Source organism: Melopsittacus undulatus, chromosome 13, assembly GCF_012275295.1.
Source record: "Melopsittacus undulatus isolate bMelUnd1 chromosome 13, bMelUnd1.mat.Z, whole genome shotgun sequence".
NCBI classification, from domain to species: domain Eukaryota; kingdom Metazoa; phylum Chordata; class Aves; order Psittaciformes; family Psittaculidae; genus Melopsittacus; species Melopsittacus undulatus.
Genome location: NC_047539.1, coordinates 2,134,840 through 2,161,392, shown reverse-complemented (window position 1 = coordinate 2,161,392; position 26,553 = coordinate 2,134,840). Strand labels below are relative to the sequence as shown.

General features: G+C 40.0%; 1 protein-coding gene across 4 annotated transcripts in view; it reads right to left on the bottom strand.

Annotated features, from left to right (window-relative positions):
- The window catches only part of BCAS3 (BCAS3 microtubule associated cell migration factor), a 355,971-nt gene that overhangs the window by 224,091 nt on the left and 105,327 nt on the right, over positions 1–26,553 (bottom strand). For all 4 annotated transcript variants that reach the window (XM_034068741.1, XM_034068742.1, XM_034068743.1 and 1 more), the window contains exons 15-16: positions 16,764–17,028; positions 203–353 (exon numbers count right to left, since the gene is read on the bottom strand). In XM_034068741.1, the coding sequence (XP_033924632.1) occupies positions 203–353; positions 16,764–17,028 (416 nt within the window). The remainder of the gene's footprint in view (positions 1–202; positions 354–16,763; positions 17,029–26,553) is intronic.

Here is a 26,553-nt window from a genome sequence, read left to right as displayed (position 1 = left end):
TACTTATCTGATGCTGCCTTTCCTTTCTTGTCTCCTCTTCCCTCCCCGACCCTTCTGTCATTAAATTACTTATACTTCAATTAAAATAAGGAATAAAACTACATATCACTAGTAACACAAATAATTTCAATATTAATTATAAATAACATTTCCCTATAAATTATAAATAACAACTCAGAAAGGTTTCTGCAGATACACTTACCCTGTGCGTTTGGTGATGGTCCCTAATGTCATTGGCTGTTTGATTTGAGCAAGAGGCAACACCACAGTCAAACTTGGAAGAGGCAGGAGTCGAGGGTTTCCAGGATTATTGTTTGTGAAGTTATTGTAAGTGTCTTGGCTGTTCAATTTACCTTAATGGAATGAAGATGTAACAAAACACGTTATTGGAACTTTTTCTTCATTTATCATTTCTACAACTGCCTAAAAGAAGCCATTGCCAAAAGAAATTAAAGTTAAAAAGCAGGAAAAAAAAGGCAAAAATAATGAGATCCTGTTATAAGCAAAAACGTATTTAACAGCTATCTCCATTTGAAGTAAAAAATAAATCAGAATGGAAGCAGCAAACAGTTATTTTTCTATATGTGGGCATAAGGTCCCCTTCCATGGAAGGGAAATTATTTGTGCTGCTGCTGCTTGCCTGACACTTTTGTTCACCAGAAAGTTTTCAAGTTCAATTTGAAGAACAAGCCCTGGATTCCAATTCTCTCTTCAGAAAAAAGAGTATCTGGAAGTGAATTATTTTCCTAAAGTACCACATACAGTGTTGGTAATTGAAAGTCCTGAAAAGGTTGCTTTTGTTGTCTCTGCGGATAAAAGCACACAGAATAGTAATCTGCTGAACTAAGCCCAGAGGAAAATAACAAGTAACTACATAAAATAAAGTCATGCAAAATGACATGTAAAACCAAGAAAGTATCAAGAAAGTAACCAACTTCATTCAATAAAGAAGAAGAAAACAAGTCATAGGTACTTTAAAAAGGAAGGGCAAAACATAACAAAAAAAAATCCCAACCACCCTAAATTTAGCTTGTTTCAAAGAGGTCTGTGCTGGATATACGCCCAGTTTAGATACGCTTTCTTACTTTCTGTATCATTCTGTAGTCACAACCTTTCATTCTTCAGTTAGAAAAGGAAACTAGCTACAAATTTCATGGACAGTAAAAGAAAGAAATGTGAAGAAACCAAAGAAAGAAGTTAAACAAAAAAGGGGCCAGTCTGTTTATAACAGAATCAAAAGTACTTTAAATAGACAAGCAACTATGAATTAAAAGGTTTAGATCATTAACTTGTTTTTCTGTGTTTCTATAATGCTGTGAAACGCTGGCTTTGTTCTTAATCAAAAGGGAGCCATATTGGGAATTAGGTTCCTAAACAACCGCCGCATTCTACATAGATATTATACAAATCCCAGGCCAAATCCATACAATCTGACTGAAGAGCAGCCACCTTTTTTCAAGGAAGAAAAACAGCACAGAAAAGGGTTTCTCACAGGAAGCTGCCTGAAAGGCTTTAATGGTACTTAAGATGGATTGAAAATAGGAAAAGGAAGGCAGAAAAATCTTAATGAATGTCTCATCATCCTAAAGACACTCAATGCTTCCTTTACCCTTCTTTTAATACTATATAACTGTAAGCTTAGGGGGTTTATTTGTTTTTTCTACAAAGTCCAAAGACCCCTGCATCTCAGAAAACACAATAACAAAAATGATGAAATTACAAAGTGTATTTTGTGCTAAGTATCTGGCCTGAACATCGGTCAATACATTTTAAGAGAAATAGCAAGGCTTTAATGAAGAACAAGCCTATTGAAGTCTGAGAGCAGATTTCATTAATAGCAATTTTCCTGCACCAACTTTGAATAAAAAGAAACAGGAAAGAGGGGAAGGAGGGGAGGGGGGAAACCAACAACCCAGCTCAGATTTAAATTTAAACTGAGATGCAATTAATTTTTTTAAGATTAGTTTCATAATGCTTTCTCAGTTCTTGTGAAAGGACCAGGAATAGTTTTCTGCATTACTGTCTAATTAGTTACTGTTGCATGCAATCAAGGCCTTTCTGAGAGTGTTTCACTCTCCTGTATTCTCCATGAGGCTATGCAGCAGACAGGGATAGTACCTACAGAGGGGGTTCCAAATGGCTGTAATTTGTTTTCCTTTACTTGTTAGGAATATAATTATTAACCATGAACTATTGAACCAAATGACTGTGTTCTAACAGTCCCCTCTCTCCCTTTCTCAAAGCACATTTAATTACTCAGTGCCCTCTGCCCTTAACATCATGTGGTTCTCCATATGCAAAACCTTTAGTTGATTCAATAGAATATTTGCATGCAGGGAAATGAGACATTTACAGATCTCCTTCCTACAGAAGGATGAGCTGTTTTATTTTCATACAAGCTGAAGAATCCCAAGGCAGTTAAGGATATTCAGAAAACTGCAGGATTAAGTCATCATGGCTTAGGAGGTTTTTGTTAGTTGTAGCAACAACACTCTACAAATGTTTAGGCTCACACATAAGAAAACATAGAGTACATACAAAAAAATTACTAACCTATTCAGAAAGAAATGAAGATGTATAAAAAGTACACTGAATGGGACCAAAATATGAGATTCTTTAGAAAAAACAGACATCCAGAGGTCAAGACTTTCCTTCTTAAATGCATACTTAACCCGATGTAAACAAGCATCAATAAAAAACTAACTAAACCAGAGCTCATCATGCATGCACAGCACCTGACAGCACAACCACAATTCAAAAATTCAGCAATGACAAAGGGAAAAGCTGCAAATACATAATATATAAGCAATCTATATTTTCTGCAGCAACATTTAGCTGCTTAACTGCAAATAAATATAATTAAAAGTGAACTAGTATAAAACTAAAAGTTTAAATGCTACAAAAAAGGAGACAAATTATTTCTGACAGTAAAGCTTTTCTTGAAAATCTGACTACAGTAACATTAAGACAGTGTGACTGAGTAAAGTGAGAATCTTGCTTAATAGAAGAAATACAAATTCTGCTGCCATTTACACTGCATTATTTTTAGCCATTTTGATGATGGAAATGATCTATACTGTTACAACTTCATTGTATGTTGCCTCAGACCTATCAGAGAAGTACGTGCTTGTACTTGTTGTTCCAGTAAATGCCCTCCATGACCAGGGCTGTTCCATTCCTAAGCATTCAGCAAAAGCTGTATGCTACATTCTGTCCCATTTCACTGGGACAAAATAATGCTACACATTATGTTTAATAAGTCATTTTAACCCCCCTTAAGTTTCTGGTGTCCTGTTGTACCCATCCAGAAATTCAACAGTCACCCTCCATTCTTCCAGCCCTTTGAGGCAGGGAACTCTTCCTGCAAGTAAATGGGAGTTGCGTGTGCCCAGGACTGCTGTAACAGGCCAAAAGAGTACAAAGAATGCAGTCAAGCATCAACATTATTCCTACAGCTCAAGCAGTTGTTGATTCACTGTCAAAGCTTAAGCAACAAATAAGTCAGATTTTATAAGTGCACTAGAAATATCAAACATTTCTCATACAGCAGAATCCTGTACCCAAGTTACCTTGCTACATGTGGATGGCACATATTCATTCTTGCAAGGAAATACGTATATTAATAAAGAATAAAGCCCTGAAATGACAGCTTCAATAGAGCAGCTTCACTTAGTGATAATTTAACTTTAAATACTAACTTGGTTGCACACTGACACACAGATCACATTTGATTGACTATTCAAGGAATACTTTCTATTACAACTAAGAGAAAATTAAATGTCACCACCACAATTTTATGGCAAACATGCCCTCACAAGAACCAGCCTGAACACTTCCAGCAGAGCATTCCGAACGATGAGTCAGTCTGGTAATTGCCCAGAGCATGAGTTTAACAGCCCTCAGGACCCAGGGCAAGGCAAGTCCTTTTGGTCTAGTATTTGTCTTTCCATGGGCTGCCATGAAAGAGATTTCCAGGTGACAGTTCAAGAGCTGTGCAAAGGATACATTAAAGCCCAACCAGGCTGAGTTTTGTTTTCCCTGTGTGCATCAGTGAAAATCCCATTTGCCTGCACTGCCTATCCAGCTTGGGCCACAGCTCAGGACGTTTGCAAAAGGGAGTGCTTCCATTATCTTCACTCAATACAGACTCAGGATCCGAATTCTTGATCACAACTAAAGCCAAGTCAAAAACCTCCTTCACATAATCCTTTTAGAGTCCCACTGGAGAAAAATGAAAGAAAAAATGTCCTATGTCTCAACTGAAGCTGTTGGCAAATCCCTAATTAATTTTACTAAGGGACTTGGAAAAAGCTGAGGATGTCATGGTTCTGGTGGTCTGACAGCAGAAGTTTATTTACAAGTGCAGCATTATATTGGAATAAACGTTGCATACTGAAACACAGAAAATGTGATCAGTTAGTTCTGCCTTTTTACCTGTTTGATTAAAGTTTACAATGAAACCGCCATCATATCACCCACCCAAAATCCGAGCCATGCTTCTCCAGACCTTTTATTCCACATACAGTCCAAGGAAAAATGGATTAAGTTGAGGATAAAAGTGAAGAAAGAAAACAACAATGGGCTTTGTTGTCAGATGGAGGGAGCGGCTGCCGGGCCTGCCTGGCCGGGGTGTATTCCCAAGCCAGCCATCATTAACAGACTCACTTCCACCAAGAAAAAAAGGGAGGCCTGAAAGCGCCGGACAAAAGAAATCCCAGCAGACAAAGAAAAAACAAATTAAAAGCACCATTATAAAACACAGATGCTACAAGGAAAATAAACTTCACAAGATTTACTGTTTTTTGACAAAGCTGGACATCTGTGGAAAAGACATCAGGAGCAGCTCCCAGGTACAGTCGGGCCAGGCTTGTGGCCCCACTGCTTCAGCCTCACCTCCATCCTCCTAACCACAGCCCATGGCTGGTGACCAGCTACACCACCTCCTGCTCCAAGCTATGCCAGAGTCCCTCTTCATTGTCCATGTATCTGCAGCATCACGACTCTGACTTACGGACAGCTACAGCGTTTATTTACAATTATTTTATTTATAATCATTGTTAAACATAAAATACTCTTAAGGCTTACATGTGAGGTTTAAACATTTGATCAAAACATGCCCTTCTAAGTTTCTGAAGTATAATTTTGGATATGAAGGGAAAGCTACACCAAGGGGAAAATAAGCCAGACTCACAAGCTTGCAACACTGTCTAAAAAGCATTCAATCAACTGAAAGCAATTAATACAGTAAACTTGTCCTCTTCTGATCAACTAAGAGCCTTGATGAATTCAGGCCAGATTTCAAATTGGTCAGCATTTGAACAGAGTACTTCAGGGCACTACTGTCAGAGATCATCTTTGAGGAGAGAGAAGAAAAAACATCCTGATCTTTGCAACTACTAATGACATAATTCTACATCAAAACGCAGTACAGCAGATACATTCCTGCCAGCCCCAAGGAGCTCATCTGTGAACACAGCGCCATGCAGCCAGTGTTGCACAGAGACTTTACTGGATCCTGGAGGAATTATGAGGATGCAGCCGCACAGATTGCTCTACTTTCTTTGCCCTTCTCTTTACTCCATGCACAGCACCACGTTAATGTGACCAAACCTCTTCTCTCCTGTTTTAAACGTAGCTCTAATCTATTGGTACCACTCCATCAGATGGAACACAGTAACCCACAACCAAGCTTAAAACCAAACCTATACCCTAACACCTACGGGATGCAAACACCAACTTACCACCAAATGGAAATTAAATCACTTTAGCCAGTAAATTTCCCTGGCAGTTTCAGTTGTGCGTGGCACGTCTTGCTGTTCAAGAGTTGTGGGATCCTCTTTTGCATAGAGAAATTCAACCCTATTAGCGAGCAAAGCAAACAGGACTTGGCCCAGACAAGTCTTCTGGTAGGCAAGTAATGATCATAAGCATTTTAGTTTCTTGATACACTTTACATGAAAAACTAAAGTGGTATCAAGCACCTCTTAGCCTCATAATAAAGTGATTCTATGTTGGTTTTTTTCCCATTTTTCTTCCATTACTCCAATATGAAAAGCTTAGTAATGCAGCATCATTAAAAATAAAAACCCACTTGATTAGCTTTTATATCCTACAGTCTTTAACAGACTGCATTTCAAAGCACACCATGTAGTCTACTGATATTAACACTACACATAAACATCTATAATTTGGTAAATAAACACGCAGTAACTCCAGGCTATGCAGTCATGTAGAGGCTGAGTTACACGAAAAGGAACTGTGTTTGGCCATTATTTCTGTTTAGTGTAATACTGAAGATTCCTCAGCTAAACATTCACTAATCGTATAATGCAAGGGAAATAAAATCCTTTCTAACTGGCAGACAAAAAATAGCAGGAAAAACAGAAGTGTCGTGAATGTGATGGTTTATTTTGCTTTGCTTTTATTCAATACAAAAAGTTTCCCGGATGAGAATGGAAAGCTTCCCAGCTTCAGTTCCAAGACTTTCACCCTCGTTTCTGACCTTTTCTCAGACATGTTCCAGTATAATCTGTAATCTACTACAGTCGGAAGAGGAAACAGCAGCGCCCTGGTGAGAAATGCTGCCTTGTGACCTGAGCAGAGAACCCTGCGGAAGCAATGCTGGCTCACAGAAGTTATTTGGAAGAGCTTGACAGACAAACTCAATAGTGTCCTAAGAAACACACTCAACACCACAAGCGCTAATTACTGCCAAAAGTAGGCTTTTTCTTTTATGTTTTATCAGTCAAAACATGTTTTATCTTTTCTTGTGAAATGTTACACACTTTCCTAGAAAAAGTCAGGAAACTAATTATTTTAGTTAATGATCACTTCCAAATTAAAGTTACATTGCAATTTCCTTTAATGTATCCTATCAAATTTAGATTCACTTCACACCCTAACCAGCAATATTTCCAATACAATTAGACCCGCTGAAGGAAGAATATTATGTATTAGCTACAGCATGTATATACACATGATCTAGCTACTTAGACCAAATTTTTATCTCAGCTAAAATGGTACAAGTCCAAAACCTAGCACTAACTTGATCCCATTGAAATGGATGGGGGAAAATAATGCAGCCAGTTGTTTTCATGTTTAAAACCGCTCAATATTGAACTTTTGAAAAACAGCTGCACTATATCTCATGACTGTCCTAAGAAAGCAGAACTTTCTCTCTACTTGTATCCAGGCAAGGCATGTGACAGTGACAGGCAAGCTCCTCAGTCAGAATACTTTGCTGAGACATGCAAGCGCCAGTCCAAGTGTCTCAGTCACTGCTGAGACAGAGTCCTCTGCCCTCTGACCTGAGCTTCTTGAACTCCAGCTCTTCCAACTGCTTGTCAGCATCATCCACTCAAAATCTGAACAACACTTCCTAATATTCCTTTCCTCCTTCTGAAGTTTTTCTTACTTCTACTATCTTCGGTTTCAAAAACTTTGTCCCTGGTTGTAAAGCATCCCACTGATAACCTGAAAATCTCCTCTTGTCCTTGGCAAAGGTCAGAAGATAGAAGGAACTGCCCATTACCTCTGCCTGGCCTAAGGTGGATGACAAGATAACAGTTCAAACCTCAAGCTCTAACTGGGATTTGAGCTTGTCATTTACTTACATACTTAGTGATGTACAGCTGGACATTTCACCTACCTCTGAGTGTATTTCTTCTATTTCTGCATGGAAAAGAAACTACATTGACAATCCAGACGAATCAAAAAGGAGAGGAAGCCACATCTGCCAGAACAGCAGCAGTGTCCTGGGCCCCATCACACCTCTCAGCAGCAGCTGTGAGGACATCCATTGTGTTAACTGCCTCGTGTAAAATACATGTCTTTGAAAATCTGATACAAATGTCTGCTTCTTTCCTTACTGTTTCCCCTCCTCATATTTACCAGTTTGCTATGATAAAGTTCCTCAAAGAGCTGCACAACAAAGTGCCTTGAAGCATTTCCTTGGAAAACAACCCCCCCCTTCACACACAAACACACACATACAAGTCTGGCATAATAATCATCTTTCAGGACTTATTTAACTAAAAATATTGTAGATGCAAAGCTCAAGTCCATTTATGGGCAAAATTCGAAGTAACAACAACAACAAGCCGTGTTTGCCAGCTGTTGGCTCCAGGCTTTGCACAGCCATAAAGCAGGCAACAGCAGTAACACTTCAGCTGGTCTGCTCCAGATGGTGGGTACCAGCAAAATCAGCCAAACTGGCCTTTCTGCTCTCAGGCCATCTCCAGCACATGCCAGCCGCAGGCAGGGGGGTGCAGGCATTGCTATCCTATTTGGACATGTTCTTGTACTTTCAACTCTTCACAAATTAAAGGACTGCAAGATTAGTTTCTTGCAAATACTATAGGTATAACTATGGAATATTTTGCAAACAGATGAGAAGGTTTACTGCCCAGCCTCCCCAACACATGGCCATAAGCAAGTTCTGGACCAAATGCTGTGGCTGTAGCTACCAAAGAACTGGACTTGAGTTTGCAGACTCTTCAAGGAAAGAACTATGTGCTCTCAGACTTAACAGGCCACTAATGAGGTTATCGTACAGGCAGTTTCTAGGCAATGTGCAGAGGCTCTGTTACTCCAATTTCTTGCACATGGGAATTTTACTAACACTGTCTGCTGGTGAATGATGAAACGCTTGAGAAAACAAATATTCACTACTACTGCTCCTTGTCATGCCCATCAATCATAATTCATATCAACACAGTCCTGAATCCAAAGCTTTCTTTCAGGGATGGCTCTGAGATGCTTCAGCATTGTGAACACACTTCTCTTCCAGCAACACAGAAGAAAATTATCTTTAGAAACTTAATTTTTTCGGTCCAACACAATCAGAAAAACTGGTCAGAAACTGCAAAATGACTGGTTTGGGAATTTCTAAAGGACACCTCTACAGCTGTGTTGGGTGAGGAGATAGGGGAAGTTTAATAGCAGCCCTTTACCCAAAGGTCTTAGCTTATTAGAATGTAGTATTGACAATAAACTACATCTTAATATATTTGTGGCTTCGCCCCCACCTTTTTACCTATGCCTTATTTTCCTTTGCTCTAGCTGCAAAAATTAACACAAGGATTCTAGCATCTGAATTCAATCTGGGTTGAATACACAGTATTTATCCCAAACTATGTGAAAAACAAAGTGCCTCAAGAACCACTGCATATGAGAACCTGATAACAATATCCATGGGTAATTATAATAAATGGCTTGTCTGAAACACCCATAGAATGGGAACTGAAGTAAAGCACAGCAATCTCTCTCCCTCTTCCACCCACCACACACCCTCAGCAGCCCTGCTCTTTTACCCATGACCGTTAAGGATGTTTTCTGGCTCTGTGACAGCATCGTGACTCAGGTCATGAGAAGTGTCAAAGATGCATTTCCTTGAGATGGGAAAAACCAACTGATTTTAACAGCCCACAAAGACTAAGCAAAAAGAATAAGCCAAATCAGCATATTTAAGGGTAAAGATAAACCTTTTAAAAGATACAAGTATATCTATTTCCAATCTTTATGCTTACGTTTCTTTCCATAGAGTGTTTACATTTTTTCAGACTACCAAAAATGCAGTTGATTTAAACGCCTGACTTAAGAATAATAAACTGAAACAAACAAACAAGAGCAGCACCCATTTACTGCATAATCAATCACCAATCGTCTACACAGGCAATCTGATTCAAGAACCAGGGATCAGCCCTGGATTCCCTTTTAGCAATGGCTGTGCCCCAGACACAGGGGAACACTGACAGGGGAAGCAGGAGGTGTTTGGGCTTAAACTCAGAAGGTTCATCAGATAAAAGGATTGTTCCCACCAATTTCTGTCCCATTCCTTTCCCTTGCTGATTACTGACATAGAGCTTCACATGCTTTCACCTTCCTTCATGCCAAACCTTACTTGTCATACAACACCCTCAATACTTAAACCTCCTCCTTCAGCTGATACCGTCTCTTGAAAAACTCTAGATTCTACTTTCTCACCTTCTGACCAAACGTATTACAGGCTTGTATCAGGTGAGCAAAGCTACTTCTTGTCATTTCACTGATCACATCTCCCTTAGGCCACTTACATTTCTTGACCCACCAACAAATCTGTGGACCACGCTGTCTCCCCTCCACTAGACCTCTCTTCTCCTGACATAATCCCAGCCTTTCCACTCTTGTGCTCTGGAAACGAGCACTGTCAGGAAACCTTTCCTGCATCACTCCTTCAGTGGATAAACCTGCTGGTTTATTTCAAAGCTCAGTCTTAGTGACTGCCTTTATCACATACATTTATTTCTCCTGAAAACACCGTTCAGCTCTATACGTGTGTACTTAGTCCTCTGCACAGACACACAAAGCATACTGAGAAGCTGTAAAGCAATTGAGCACATTTCTGCTTGTGCATCACTATTATCACTATTTATCAATTTCTAATTGCCAACTCCATGACCCTATCAAAACTGATGCATAATTTACAGGATATCTACTTTCTCACGATGGATGAGAATACACTGGCTCGGCTTTTACATTCCTGGTGAGATTTGGAGATGGAAAAACATCCTCTTATTTTAAGTTGAGAGGAAGTAATGGATGGAACAACTGAAACAACAGAATCCCAAAATGTCATTTTATTAACCTATTTTCAGAGAAACACTTAAAAATCCAGTTACCACTTCTCCTTAGGCTCCCTCCATACACGCCTCTGGCACATCAACACTTGACCCTACATAAAATTCTCTTCAGTTTGATGTTACCAGGACTGAAATCATCCATCTTGACAGGAAAACTTCAGTGGGACACTCACATCTGTGGTAATCCAACTCCTCTCCACCTTCCACCCTGCTTTCACCTCGTGATCCATCTCTGACATCGCAGTCTCCTGTGCACTACCTATTACTTCCCCTCCGCCTGCCTACCCAGAGTCATTCTGAACCAGTTTGCTTTGACTGCTGCCATGGCATTTGCTGTGCTAAATCACTCGGTCATAGATTTTTACACTTCATATCTGAAGAATTCCCCTCTGATATCAGCCTCCTCCAATATTCAATTTATCTGGAATTCTTGGGGACTCCTTTTCCAAATATAAAGGCAAACAGACGCTTGCCCCAGTCTCAGATCTACGCTGTTTACAAAAGCTCCACTTCTAAAACACTTTATGTACAGACATGAACTTCCCTTGTGACAGAATTTATCAGTCTACTTCCCTACTTATCTGAAGGGAATGGATCCTTTCCTTCCACTTCAGAAACTATCCAAAATATACCACCCACTTCTTTCACTCCACTGATTCTCCAGCCATTAAGAAGAAAAAAAGGAAAAAAAGGAAAAAAAGAAAAAAAAAAGAAAAAAAAAAAGAAAAAAAAAGAAAGGAAAAAAAAGTGTGTGTGTTGAGGGGGCAAGGGGGGGCTCAGCTAAACCCACAGCTCATTTCCAAGCGGTAAACTCTGCCCAGTTCCCAAACTGGTGCTTTTGAGCTGTTTGTACCTCTCACGTGTAACCATGTAACTCGCTCCAGGTAACTTATTATTTATTTCCCCCTTAACTGGCATAAAATCGTGAAGAGAAACTTCAAATGAGAGTGTGAGATCAAGAGAATTTAGGCGTCCGGCTGCACAGGGGGTTACCTCAGACCGTGAGGTAAATTCTCCCCCCATTAACCAAAAGGAAGGTCCGTTCTCCTTACCCCTCTCTGCCAAGTGTTTTACATGGCGATAAAACAACCAGGAGCATCCTCGCGAGTCCGTGAGGAGCCGTGGGTGTGAGGGAAGGGTTCTCCCAGCTGGAATAACCGCTTGCTAAAGGCGCCTTGGCAGCAGCCTCAGCCCCAGCCCCAGCCGCGGCCCCTTCCCTGCTCCCCTCAGAGGCGTGGGGAGGGCGCCCCCTGCAGGCCACTGCCGTTCACCACCGCTCAGGGCTGAGGGCGCTGGGGTGGAAAACAGGGAGTTTGGTCAAATTTATACACTCGGAAGAAGCCGGACTAGGGATGGATGATGGGGAAATAGGTTTAAATAAGACGTGATGCTGTGGAAGAGCAATACGTTAAACACACCCGACATTAAAAATTAATAATTCACCTATTCTGCAGCTTGCGTTATTATTTCTATACATCTATAAAACCTATTTTCTGCCGAGAGAGGCTCCAGTAAACCCAGGGGGGAAATAAAGCTTCACAGAGACGTTTTAACCAAGTGTTTTGGTGTTTACAGCGCCAGCTCTCGAGTTCAGCTTCGGGAGGGAGCTGCCCTCCAGTGCTTTACGTTCTTATACAGTTAATTTTCTTTGAAACTATTTTTGTCCGCCCCTCTCTAAATAGGTGGTTTCTTAAGTGAGTGTTACTTAAAGGAAACCAATCTGTTTTTCAGGAAGGGCTGATGATGTCAGTCCTTTCAACTCTGCTTTCCCATAAGAATTCTTCTAGTAAAAGGAGTTTCACTCTGGGAAATAGTGAAAACTAACGGGAAAATATTCAAAGCATCTCGGGCTGCATGTTTATCAAACCTCTAGGTTTACACTTGGGTTTGAGTCGTGTTGTGAATGTAACAAACGAGGGGAAATAAGAGAAGTCCTTTTTGGGGTTTTAGAGTTAAAAAAGAACTTTCAATGAAAAAATGTGCGATCCTAAAATATTCCTAAAGAGCTAAAAACACACGTCTGAATGCAATGCACACAGAACAGGCTTTTTCATAGCTCTAAATTTATGTGCTCCATTTCAGCATAGGTATTAAATCTGAAACAGAACCACTGCACATTACGAACAGGAAAACTACAGCCAAATAAATACTTCAACCCCAACGAAATGACAAGAGAAATTCAGAGAGTATCGTATTATTATTGACTGGTTTTAGGAGGTGTGGATGTGGAGCTATAGGTTCAATGTGTGCTCATTTACTCTATTATTGTTCTGATACTGGAAATCCCTGCAGTCAGCAACAGAAAAAACCTCCAAGCAGAGCCAGAGGGACTTCAACTTATGGGTGGTTCAAGAACTAATGATAGTAACAGACTGTAAATTTTCATTTGCAGAATAAAAATATTAAGAGTTATATAAAGCTTTCAATCTTCCAAGAAAAGCATTCAATTTTTACAGCCAAATGCTCCTTGCTATTCACATATAGGTCCTGATGATTATGCCGGATATGTCTGCATTATCAAAGGCATAGTTCTAAGTACTCACCGATTAACCCACCCTGCCTACCTGTGAGACGGGTAAGTACCACAAACCCCATTTTAGACAAGTAAAAAAGGTCACATCAGGCCTTATACTACCCTAATGTTTAGCCCCACAACCAACTGATGTCGTAACAGTCTTATAATAGTAAAAGCCCATAAAAGGATTCCAACCTAACTCTGATATTACTGACAACACACTCTGGCAATCCAACGGAATGACAAAAACACAACGTCGCTGGATTAACTGGCACAACAGCCCAAACAAAATCTGTGCTAGCTATAAAAGGTGCAAAGGAACTATCTCTTTATCATCCTCTATTTAACAGTTTACTTCATTCTGCTAAAAAGAACAAAGCTGAACTATGATTCATTTGGAAATGAAATCATCCCCACCCCTAGTAAAGGCTTACATCGTGTGGGTAAACAGTTCCTAGGGTACTCTGAACAAAAAGTAAATAGATTGCCCTGCTACTATATACATAGCAAACAGTTTAATTTTGAAACGAGAGTTAAAAAACATGCGAGAAAAATATCACAGAGCCTGAACTCTGAAAATATTTACAAGAACAAAAGCTAATCACAAGTTAACATCAATAGGTTACAATTGCTCATCAAAAAAGAAGACAACAAGCAAGGGCTTTGCTCACAGAAGTCCGGTCTCTTGGACTCAGGTTGGAGTAATGCTATTGTAATGTGAAAGAAATATTTGTAGAAGGATTAACAGCAGTTTTTCTTTTATATTTTTAGGGTTTATTAAAACTTTTCCGGATTGCAAAGCACAGAAGAGGAAAACCATGATGACACCATAATACTCTCCAGAGATAAAACCAGTTTATCACAGTCTGCTCTGAAGATCGGTCACTTGATCAACAATTTGTCCCAGTGCAACAGTGCTCTTCAAGACATGATTTTTGGGTTTATTTCCATTATAATCAACTGCACTTAGCGGGATGACTGAGGAAACAGTTACTTTTCTTAAAACTACAGAATTCAAGTAATTCTACACACTGGGAACACAGATATTATTCTTCCTGTTACACAACAGAAGGCTGAGAGACAAAATCAGCTGCATAAAACTGACCAAGGGTCACAGAGCAAGCTAGAAGTAAAGCAAAGAATCAAACCCGGAACTGCTCTGTTGTGAGTACTAACCTATGCTCCTGTCACCAGACTGCCATAACTCCTCCAAATGACAATAATTTAACTTTCTAATATGATAAGGAGCTGTTACAATCTGGGTAAACCCATCTTAGCTCACTAGTTAGAATAATCACTGCTCTCTGGCTAATCCAGCTGCCACACACATATACAAAACCCCTTCACCGAAAGTCACTGTGAACTTCAGGGGTTTTCTTCCCAAGTAGATGATAAATGGCTTTTTGTAAAAGGCATACATTATAGTTCAATATCCTGCTTGCCTCCAGCCGGGTAACCTGAAAGATTACTGAAAGTAAAAGGCAGCAATAACAGTCCTAAAAGCATTATAATATTTTACCAAATGGATTATTTAAAACCAAACTATAGTTTGGGTTGTTTTCCGAAGATTTTAAGGCAACTCTGTTAACTCCTCCGTTTAATCTCCTCAAATTCCTCATAGGAAATTTTCATATGAAGGTTTGCAAGTTACCAACACAGTCTTTGCATGCATCCAACTTCAAGCTCTTCGACACTGTAAGAAAGTGATGAGCACAACCTGTGTGAAGTTCTTCACAAACTGAAATTACTTTTCAGCCTTCTCATGGAGCTAATGACTTAAACAGCACTCATTTTCATGCAATGATGACTGCACAAAGATCTTTGGGGGGGGATATATCTGATTTATTTATTACACCTCAAGACAGGCATTTGAAAACTGAAACTGTAAAACTCTTGGGACACTCCCACAAATGCTTCTCCCTTTGTCTCAGGAACTCATCCATGCATGTCTTTCTCCTACCTACAGAATCTGTCCATCACTGAGATTGCTAGAGCAAACAAAATTGCTGTTTCTTCTTGGGTTGAAAAAAAGTGTCAAATCTATTCAGAACTTCAAATGTACCTAAAAGCACTGTGAAGCCAACAACTCACTGCAATTTCCCTTGACACAAACCAGAATTGGTTAGATGAAAGCTACACAAATTGATAGTTCCTTCCTTCCCCGTACGTGATGTCAGCAGTTAAAAGAGATTGGATGTGCCATAGTAAACCTTTACAGCACTTCCCGGCCTATTTCAAGCCTTACATGCTAAGCTGTTGTACAATGATGTGACAGAAGAAAGTAAAATGGTAGATACTCAAATATCTCTGAGGAGGAGGAAGCCACAGATACCATTTTGGGTGCCTTCCAGTGGCTCCAGGCAGAAGAGCATGGCTCCAGAACAGCACTGCAGAAAACTACATTTAGAAAAGTCCAAAGAAAGAAGAAAATAGAAAGGCTTCTTCTGGGACAAGTCTGGTTCCCTTAATAATCAACAACTCATAGAAATGTTCCTTTGATTCAGAAATCCAACAAAGGTTCTCTCTATGGCAGTTGACTCTGTCTTTGTTGCCGACTATGACAGCACATAGTTGGGCTTTCACAAGTACTTCTAATCCTACTCATAATTAGGGAAGAGGAACTGTTCTTGGCCATTTTTAATACTCTCAGACTGGAAAAGGGTGGCTCTCCATACTAAACTGCTATTTAAACTTTCACTTCAATGGAAGCTGTGACTTACTCTTAATAGAAAGGAGAGGCAAGGATGCAGCAAATCCTCAATCCAAACAATGCAGCTTCTAGTACAGACCTCATGAAAGGGAAGGGCTAAAAGGATGGCAAAAATGAAACTGATGAAACTGGGACAATGATGATATTTGAACCTTATTTAGAGGCTCTCCTTCCTGTCCTTTGAGTTTCTCCAAAGTATATCCACCCCAGCAGTAGGATGTACAGGTTCATGAGATTACTTCTCACATTGCTCACACACGCACACAAAAGTGGACAAAAATCTAAGCCATCAGCTTCACATTGCCTGGTTTCCACATTTCTCCTCAAACAGTATTTATTGTGGCTATCCAAATGGACATCATGATCATCCAGACTGATGAGCAATGAGAACTTCAGATAACTAGTTTTGAATATAGACCAGATTAATGACCATGTGCTAGATGGAAACAAAACTTGAAACCCGAAGACCTCAAAACTTTCTGTTTAGAGTGGAAATTATTAACACAGCTGTGATAGCACAGTTTACTTAAGTTGCATAACTGGAACTACCTTTCTGAAGTATTTATACCTTGGCTCCACATACACTACTTATATTTTGCACAATACCTGCAGCATCTTCTTTCCTGGAACTCATTTTTAGTGGCACAAACTACATGAGCAGATAGAAGGAATCAAATGAATTCTTGCAATCTCTGGTAAAAACACCTGTTAGCAAATACTACTGAAACCTGAAGCTGGAAGACCATGAAGATCTTTAGGCCAGCATCTCCAAAGGTATCTAGGAACCAAATCTTTTTGAGTCAGGCAGCTGCACAGCAGGTACTGGAACACCTTAAAGGACACGGGTTTTAATGACTCAAGGAAATAGGTTTCTTGACCACGTAAAAGGAAGGAAAACAGGGGAATAAAAGAGATTTACCATGGAGCGGAGAACCAGAGGGGCTGCTTGACAGGCCTGGAACAGGGCTACAGCGTCCTCCTTGCTTAGATGTCAGCTCTTGCTCGATCTCTTCCAACCCTGCACTCTTCTGGAATCGGCTCATACGATTTACCACCCGGGGTGACATGTGTGTTCGCACACAGGGCTGGCCACCATAAGGATTGATAGGAAAAACATGGGAAGTGCCCCGAAGCGTGCTGACCACAACCCAGCGGCAGTCATGGCTGAAGGAGATATCCTGTACCTGGAAAACAGGGGAGTGAAATAGGAAGCAGTCACTAATGTACATGTATCTAACAAAGGAAACAGACATTCACGTTTTACACAAACACAAATCTTAACTGGAAATACAAATAAAAATGTCTAAGTTTAGGCAACAACTTGATTTTCTGCATATATACCAATGAACTTTGTATATATTAAGCATATATTTTAAGCTGCACTATAATACCCAGTTCCAAATTGTGTGTACTTTGCAAAATACTCAGATTTTTCTTTTCAGGATTGAACTTCTGGAAACAAACCCTGCTGCAAAGCACCACAGAAAGCCACGATTTTCAACTAGAATTTACTTCTAAAAAAGAGTTGGGAAATCATTTCAGTTACCTCTTTTGTTATTTGCTCCTTGCATTTCTGGCGATTACCCAAAAAGGGAAAAGGGAAGGATGAGAAGAAGAGAGAGATTTCATCACTAGGTCTGATTTTGACAAATATTGGCACTCAAAACTGTATTTTTAGTCAACAGAAACACTACGTCCTATGTAACTTAACAAACCACAAATCTATGGCCAGTACTTTCAGAAGCTGTCTGTAATGGTCTCTGCTCTTGCTACTGTCAGTGTATCCCCCAGGGGAACTACCATTCACCCAGGTATCCCTGCACCTGTGCTCTTCTTTGGACTTGGAATTTTATCAAGAAAAATAAATGAACAACTTTGGTCATTTCTCTCCATAAACCCACTCCATTGTACACATAATATTTGTTAATCAGCTGTTAAAGTCCAGTAAAGACCCCAGCTGGATTTCTCCTTACACATACAGGTGCTTATCCACCACTTGAGAAACACAAGTCTTATTTTAGCTTAAAATGGCCAGTCTTGAAGCAAATATAAAACTACAGTTACATAGTTTCTACTGCAGTTAGTCACTGCATAGATCCCAGCTACAAAGTCCAGAAGGATTTAATTCTCTTTTAAGTGTGCTTTACACAACACTTTGATGGAAAGCAAATTCTTGTTCCTGAAGGAATGCTTTAAAAGAGAGATTAAAGTTTGTTTCCAACCCCGTCCTGGCAGACACCTCAAGAAAACAAGCAGTCTGGGTTCAACTGATTTATCATAGAAAAAAACCCTAAACCAATTCTCCTAAAAATGTTTTTAAAGGTAAAAGCTGACTAAAAAGAACACGTACGCAAGTGGGATTTACCACGGCAAACAAACATATAGAGGAAGGATTAGCTTTCATTATATTATTAAACAGCATCAACTAAATAAAATACTTTCAGATTTCACTGAAGGCAGCTTCACAATACACCAGGTACTCAAACTGGAGTAAACACTGATAACATCTTGACAAATATTCCAGAAATGCACTCCAGCTATTCCAGACAAAAGGGGCAAGTATTCATCAAAGTGCAAGTTTCCAACTGAGCCCTGAAGCCTTTGAGATAAAACAAGGATTTAAGTCTTGTGACTTGTGACAAGATATTTGGCTGACAGACTGTCACGACACAAAATGCTTCACCCACATTACATAGATAAACTAAAAAACACCGCTACACACCTGCTCTTTTCAACTGGGGTGACATATCCAAATGATCTGCTAATGATACAGCCAAACAACCTCCCCAAAACCTGACAGCTTTGGCACTTTCAGTGATTCTGGTATTACTGACATCAAGTCACAGCACTTAGAGCTCCTAGTTTGCCTACAAAGTGTTCCACCTTAATAGATTGCTCGAAAAGGATTAGAGACCCCACAGGGATTAACAAGAGCCATAAAAAGAAACCCCAAAGTGTGGAGTCAAGAGAAATCTATGGCACCAAGGGAATTTCACTGGCTGGTTAAAGAGGCAATTTCTCCTGGTCAAAAATCCAACCTAAGAACTGAATACAAATTGCCAGCCTCGGTTACAACAGAAAGAGCCCCAGTATAATAAAATCAGGAAGGCTGTTGGATTACAACTCCAATCCCATCCAAGGTCCTGTTTTCTAAGTTCTAACAATGCAAAGAAGAGCTGGGCCTGTTGTGAGATGTGGCCCCTCTGGACACATCACTCTTCCTAAATATTTTGTATTTATTTTAGATCCAGCTTTGAATTCCCTTCCCCATTTCTAAGAGCATCTATCTGTCCCAGCCTCAAGAAAACAGCTTTTCTCCTCCTTCCTCTCTGCTGTTCGGCTCACTCAGTCTGTAACTCCAGCATAGTTTTATCTGTCTTGCTCAGCTGGTTCATGCTCCTTGCACAAGTGCAGCTCTAGGAGGGACTTTACAAACCTCCCTGTGAGCTGACCAATTTGGGCTGTATTTGAAGGACAGGTTCAGGATGCCTGTGCCTCTTCAATCTCTTCCTCCTGCCCTTCAGCAGATTTCACAGCCAAACTCTTTAAATCACTGCTTTCACTCACATCTACCACATCCCCTCTCTTACCTTACGTTATTTGGTAGAGAACTTTTAGAGGATGCTCCTATGAGATGACAGAGAAAAAAAAACCCTTATCTCACTACTGCCTAACAGAAATGTGTGTGTTCCTACATGAACACTCGGTTGTCAGTACGCATCCTTACAATTTTATGTTGTTTTAAAAAACACATACAACAGCCCTGGAATAGGATGACACAGACCAAGAAACCAGGAAACAATCATGACAGGATGTTTTTTCCCAATGTAAACATGACACAGAAAAAAGTATTCCTGAACTTCAGGAAGAAAGCTTGGAACAACGTAATCCAAACCCCTCTCTTTAACATACGCATCATGAACACTCGTTGCAGTTACGAGTGGGTGTCATGGTCATGACTATTGAAAACATGGCTGAAACCACAAAGAACAAACAGATTTTTAAGACTCAGTAATAACAAGAAGAAAAGTGTTGACAGATGAGTGTGAAATGAATTAGGGTTTATAAGAATACAGTTATGAAACCCTACTGCGCAGCAACAAAACTTGTGGAAACCACCGTGACACATGCAGTGATTCCACCTATCTCCTACCAGTCTCAAAAATGGCCTTGTCTTAGAACCATAGAATTCTATGACATTTCTATATGGATTAGAAAGGACCTTAAGATCATTCAGTTCCAACCCCCTGCCATGTGCAGGGACACTTCCTCCCAGGTTGCTCAAAGCCCTGTTCCAACCTGGCCTTGAGCACTGGTCTTTCCCAGATGAGCAATGAGCAGCAGAACCACAGAGAGTCCAAGGAGGTAATTCAGAGAATACTTCCCATTTCATACAAGGGCATGAATCAAACCAGCACAAATCCATCTGTGCAATGCAAAGGAGTCCGCAACATTCAGTAGCCCTGGAAGAAAGCTGTGAACCAGGCTGAAAGGAGGATGCTTGGCACAGCAGTCTGGAAATGACTTGAGAAAATCAGCTGTGTGTGTCCACGAAAAATAATAGGTATCAATTAATCACATCAGCCTTGCTGTTCTCCACCACGCTGTTACTGTACATTACACAGAGTTCTTGACTGCGTATCGTATAAACAAACTGCACAGTGGCCCATTAGTGGTTTTCAAGTTTATGCTAAGCGTTGCAATTTATTGCTGTCCTTTAGGTTAATGTACTATTATTTCATGTATTTATAATATATTTCTGGAGTTGTTGTTAATTATGATGTAATGTTTAGATACCAAAGATCAATCAAGACCCCATAGTGTTTACAGATACATGCTAATAAACTACAAAGTACAGTAGATCTCTCATGATGCAAAGTTTATTCTATAGCTCAAGGTCAACATCAGATTTAATACTCACATCTGTATTTCAAAATTTTATCTATCCTCTTCTGTCTGGGCCAGTAAAGGGAATTATAGACCTGAGATTTTGTTTAACTTGGGAACCTTTATGATCATTTAAACTGCAGTACTAAATACTTTTGTGGGAGCATCTGTGCTTTCTCCTATCGCCATCCTCATTTCACCCCCCTAGTTTGTGAGCAGTTGTGTTTCTTAAGCTTCAAGCTACATTTCTCATATCTGAAAGTCTGAGTGAAATCCTTGGATATTTAAAGTCCTCATCAGAAAGCACCAATGGCTTTTCTGGCCCAAAGGAATGCACTTATGACAACCACAGACCATTGTAACAGCACGCATCCTCCAGTTTGCCCATGTCTAAACCAGGTGTTCTGTGACTCCCATCATATGGGAGGTTTGTCCATATTTTACAGATTATTCAGCTTCCTCCACAAATCCAAATCTTACTTGTCAAACCCAAAAGGGCTTCTGGCTGCCCAGACATGATGTACCTCTTATATTACTGCCTGCTATGGACTCTTCTCTGTATTAATGATGACTTTGTTGGGAAAAAAATAACTGGTTCCCTTACAAAACTCTCAATCCTATTTTGAGAGTCATGGACAAGATGACTGTTTTCCTAGCAGAGACAATTCAACAATGCTCCAGGTATTCTGGGAGCCTTCAGCACGATTTGGAAAGAAATCATGCAGTACTGCAATGGAAAGGAAATAAGTCTGAGAAAGGTTTTCTTTACAGGTGCTAAGAAGTCTTTAAACACACTTGTATTACACAACGAGACCTCCACCATGCAGCTTCCTTCAGCTTTGCCATTTCTCTCACCTTCACCATTTGTTTCTTCCAACCTTTACCACCAAAGCATTCACTTCAGAGCTCTGTAACTCCTTTTCAGTCTGCTTTCCTTCAATGACTCTGCTCTTCTGCTTCTCTTTAACTTCCACTCTCCTAATGGGCTCTGCTGTGAATCCTATGATGAAAATCCTTCAGATATCTGAATTAAAATTTAGCTGCCATGCTCAGGGTCTGACCTGAGTGAGACAGTAGCATCATTTAATACCTGGAGTCCTACCAGGACATGCCATGTGTCTTCAGCTTTACTGAAGCTTGTTCAGATCAATTACTTCTGATATTCTGGAAACCTGGAGGAAAGCATCTGAACCAAAGGTTTCACAGCTGACATACATTCATTTGCTTTAGAGAGGGAAGTTTATGCCATAATTCTTTCCTTATTCCCACAACTCCTCCATATTGAAACATGGTATAATTAGAACATAGTCACAAAATATACTTTAAAAAGATCAAGCCACAACCAAAACAAAACAGAAGCAAAGCAGCATTGAGAAAACTTATTTCAAAAGCAGTGGATGAAAAAGAGGAATGGCTGATGACACAAGTAACCCAGGACAGGCAGTGACCTTGTTTACCATCACTCTTGGGAATGACTGACAGCCCATATCCAGCCTCTGTATTTCAGGGCTTCTAAAAGTTAATATTGTACTAACTTGCTGCACCGTGCTTATATGTATACTATCACTTATGCTCTTAGGAAGGAAAACCTTGCTGGGCTACCACGTACCTCCCCAGGCAAATCCATTCCTGATGCATGTGCATAATGCAATAGTTAGAAAACAAAGCTCACAATACTGAACCAGGTGTTTTCACAGTAATTATAAGACATAAATATTAAAGCACATTTTGATCTTCCAGGTGCTCTTTTTCCCCCAGGGTCCTTTTTCCCATTGTGGTAACTTATACCAAGTATGATCTGTACATTTTTTGGTGCATTTCACTGCATTCAACTAAATTTCCACAGTGAAGTGAAACAATAATAAAGCACAACTGGCACTACTGCAATAGGAACTTAACCCAGTTTCAGGCATACTATGCAATGTCACAGAGAAAACACATCATTTGAAGGACATGACTTAAGTATTTAATCACACTCTGCAGGGAGATAGCAGAAATAAAACCCCAATATCATTAAACAATGAGAAAGAGCAGCAGGACTGAGGAGGCAAGGGTCAAAATATATTCCAGAACTGGTCTGTATCTGAATTTTTTTTGGTTGGGAAAATTAAGGAAATGATGTAGTAAAAAACAGATGAAAAAATAATAAAATCATGGACTGCACAATAGGATTTATCAGAGCCACACAGGCCCAATGCTGTCTCCCTGAGTCGTCAAAACTGATTTCAGTTTTGTATAGAGACAAGAGCAGAATCTGGCCATTGCAAGACACTCAGGTAGGGTCCTTCAGCCAGTGTAGCTGCTTTCCTTTAATAACTGAAACTGCAGATGCCATTCTGTGTACAGCTCTGTCTCCTCAAGATAGCTAAGCTACTTTTAATTGCAGCAGTCTCTTATTGTCTGCTTCCATCAAAGACTGATCAACTTCCCTAGATCTATCTTTATTATGACAAGATTGTCCCCAGGTTCCTTCCAGACATAAGAAAATCTCTCTTCCAGAGACTATTTCAGTAATTGCAGCTCCATAACTACATGAAGGATAGGAAGAAACTTCTATTAACCACAGAGGTCTCCATCACATGTTTATAAACACTTCCAGTGTTTCACCACCTGGTTCATGACACAACCTTGAACAGTCCCTGTGAAATCACGTCACAAAACATCCATGGTTTCCCAAGGAAAGTGTAAAATTGCACGTGTTCTGCGGCAGCCCCTGTTGGAATGTCTTTATCATTCCCTCTGTTTACCTGCGCTGGCTGAACTCAGCTACAACAGCGGTCTGAAAGTCAGTATAACAGAAGATGACGAGGACCCTGGCCAGCAGCCCACTGATGCTATCATTGCGTTTATTTGTTCTAGGTTGAGATAATTCTGTTTTCAGGGATTTGGGGTTTTTCTGTTTACAATTTCAGATCAAAGAGGAAGGCTCCTCGGGTGACAGTCTAACTTCCATCTGCAAGTAAATGAGCTTCCTCAGCTCAGAACATGCTATACCTTCATTAAAAACCTTCCTCAATGCTCTTGGGTAAAGAAATGAGTGCAGTAAGTGTTGACTCACACTGCAAGAGCTGTAGGACAAGGAAATATACCCTTAGCCAAAATGTGCACCAAATACACATGCACATTTTCCTCTTTGCAGCTGAACTGTGCAAGCATGGAGAGCTTCAGTTCTCTCTTGTACAGTTAAATACAACCAGCACTTGCAATGAACCTTCACAATGTAACACAGCGCAGCAAACACATGGGTTTGTGTTCTTGTAGGTAAAACATCCTAAAGCATAAGTGGTACTTAAAGGCTAAAAGATATTAATCTAATGTAACTGAAACAGTGACTTTTGTCCGTGTTTGCAGAAAAGTAACTTGGAATATTGTGACCTTAGAGTTTGCACCACTCAAACCAATGAAGTATCTGAGCACTTCACACTCTTTCATGGCCGTTGTCCTCACAATTCCCATATGAGGCAGAGGTCCACTTTTCATCACCCCATCCTCACCTGAGTCACACAGAGAAGTCAGTGGCTTTGACAGGAACCGAGTGATGTTCGCAGGCCTGACTCAATGTTTTAATCAGCACATAGGCTCCTTCCTATCCTTGCTGCTCAAAGTCAGCAAATACAACATAGAGTTGCAATAACAATACTTTAGAACTCAGTAACACTGTTTTATGGTTCAAAGTGTGCAGGAAGAGAAAAGTAAAACCATGTTACGAAGACTAGCTGTGAACAGTCAGGGACAATACCACTACTATCCTTAATTGTGTGTCAAGGGGAATGGAAGCTTAAAATACTCACCACCTTACCTAGCACAGTACCTACATCTCTTCAGCATCATGAAGCCAACACCAAGTGCACTGGCATAGGAGACAAGCCTTAAGAAGAAGATCACCAACAAAACTACTTGTAAGATGGCTAGCAAATGCCTTTGGACACCACTCCAGGGTAGAGTGACCATCAGCTGGTCAGAAAGTGCCAGTGACCAGACACTGAATACTGGTACAATCTGCTGTGAGCAACATTTGGTGCAGGGAAAGCTTATCTTTGTGGAAGAATCTGTAACAGCTCCATCCCTTTTTCTGCCATTGGGCAGAAAATCACAAACAGCACAAGCATAGCTATTGGGATGGATTATCAATGTCAACACAACATTCTGTATTAAATCCATTTTTACTTTTCTTAAAATTAAAATAGGAAGTCTCTGATTTATCCCACATTAATGGCATGGTTTCAGCAACACTGCCTGGCTGGAGTGGCCAACTCATTGCAAATGCTTAGCACAAATTCTGCTTTGGCTAAGGGCAAGATCCTGATGAAAGGAGATAAAAGCCCTAGAGATCTCTGTATACCCAGGCCTTGTATTTCCAACATGGTCATTAAAAGGTAGGAATGGTTTTTTAGACTGAAATTTCTCAACCCCAAACTAGAATTTATCAGGAATCTAGAAAAATTAAAGATATATTCTTTAGTTTCGTCAAAGTAACCACACAGCTAAAACATCTGACTCAGGAGAAAGATATGTGGGTGACTTAGAGACACTGCTTGACTGCAGTAAATCGATCAGAAAACACCATTATTAGATGACAACACTTGCTTTTCTTCTTTAATATACATTAAGCGTGCAACTTAATCCACTTAAGATGTGAATGACAGAGGGGACTTCCTATCACCTCCTCTTAGGAGACAGACGTGAAAATCCAAGCTACTGCTCTGCCCTTCAACACTAAAGACAACATAAAAGGGAGAACTGGGAATTGTGCAGCCCTGCAAGAGGGGATACCTCAGGGCTGATATTCTAAACTGAGTGAAATTACAATTCAAACCTATAACACAAGATATACCTGTTCATATTTGGAATACCAATATATATGGCTCCCAAATTTCTGCTCCCACAGCGAAAGTGGTATGTCATGTATTATTACATAAAGCATACATTGCATATGCAGTATTCCTTGGAAAATTGGTCTCACAGAATACTCCATGTACAGTCAATTTGTGCAGAAGCACTGATCCCTGACAGGGAAATTCTATTTGTCCCACAGCTTAGACACAGCCATTCAGACAAGTACAGGAAACTTTTATAGACATTACCAATGTAGCAGTTCTTTGTCCATGAACTAAATGGCCTTATAACACCAGAACACACTAATGGATCACAAGGGAAGAAAGGAAAAATCACGCATGGGACACGAGGATATTTTGGGAAATGCATGGCAAAGATCCATTGGCCAGAATCTCACATACAAAAGCAGATGATTTCAGTACGGACATTAAAATACCACATATAATAAGGGCATAATGAGGATGTTGAAACAATTTATAACGGGCTCTAGCTAAACAAATTTTGACATTGATAATCACTCATATCCATCAACACAAATTAGAACTTTTTATAGCTCCAGTACAGAAGGTGACCTTTAAGACCATTGGCCTTGATACACAGTTAGCTTTAAACCAAGGAGGGGGAAACAGAAAAAGTCTGGTTGCAAATGTGCAAATACTGTCCTGACCAAGACAGGAGGTCCAGAGGCTCCCAGTGTGTGCCTCAGAATATCTTCACAGGGAATTTAAACTGAACAGTCTCCAAAATTCTTGTCTAATGCTACCCATACATGAAATTTATAGAACAGAAGAACAGCGCCACATCCTCCCCTTCTCACTGAACAACTACAAGCACTGTTATTCCAAAAGAAAAAGTAACCCCCATCATATTATGTAAAGATTTTAAATCACAGATGTGAATTGAGCATCAGAGGTACCAATGCAATCTTGTTGCTGGATAGTTTAATTATCAAGAGAGTTGTGAAATACATCAATGTGCCTCAGACT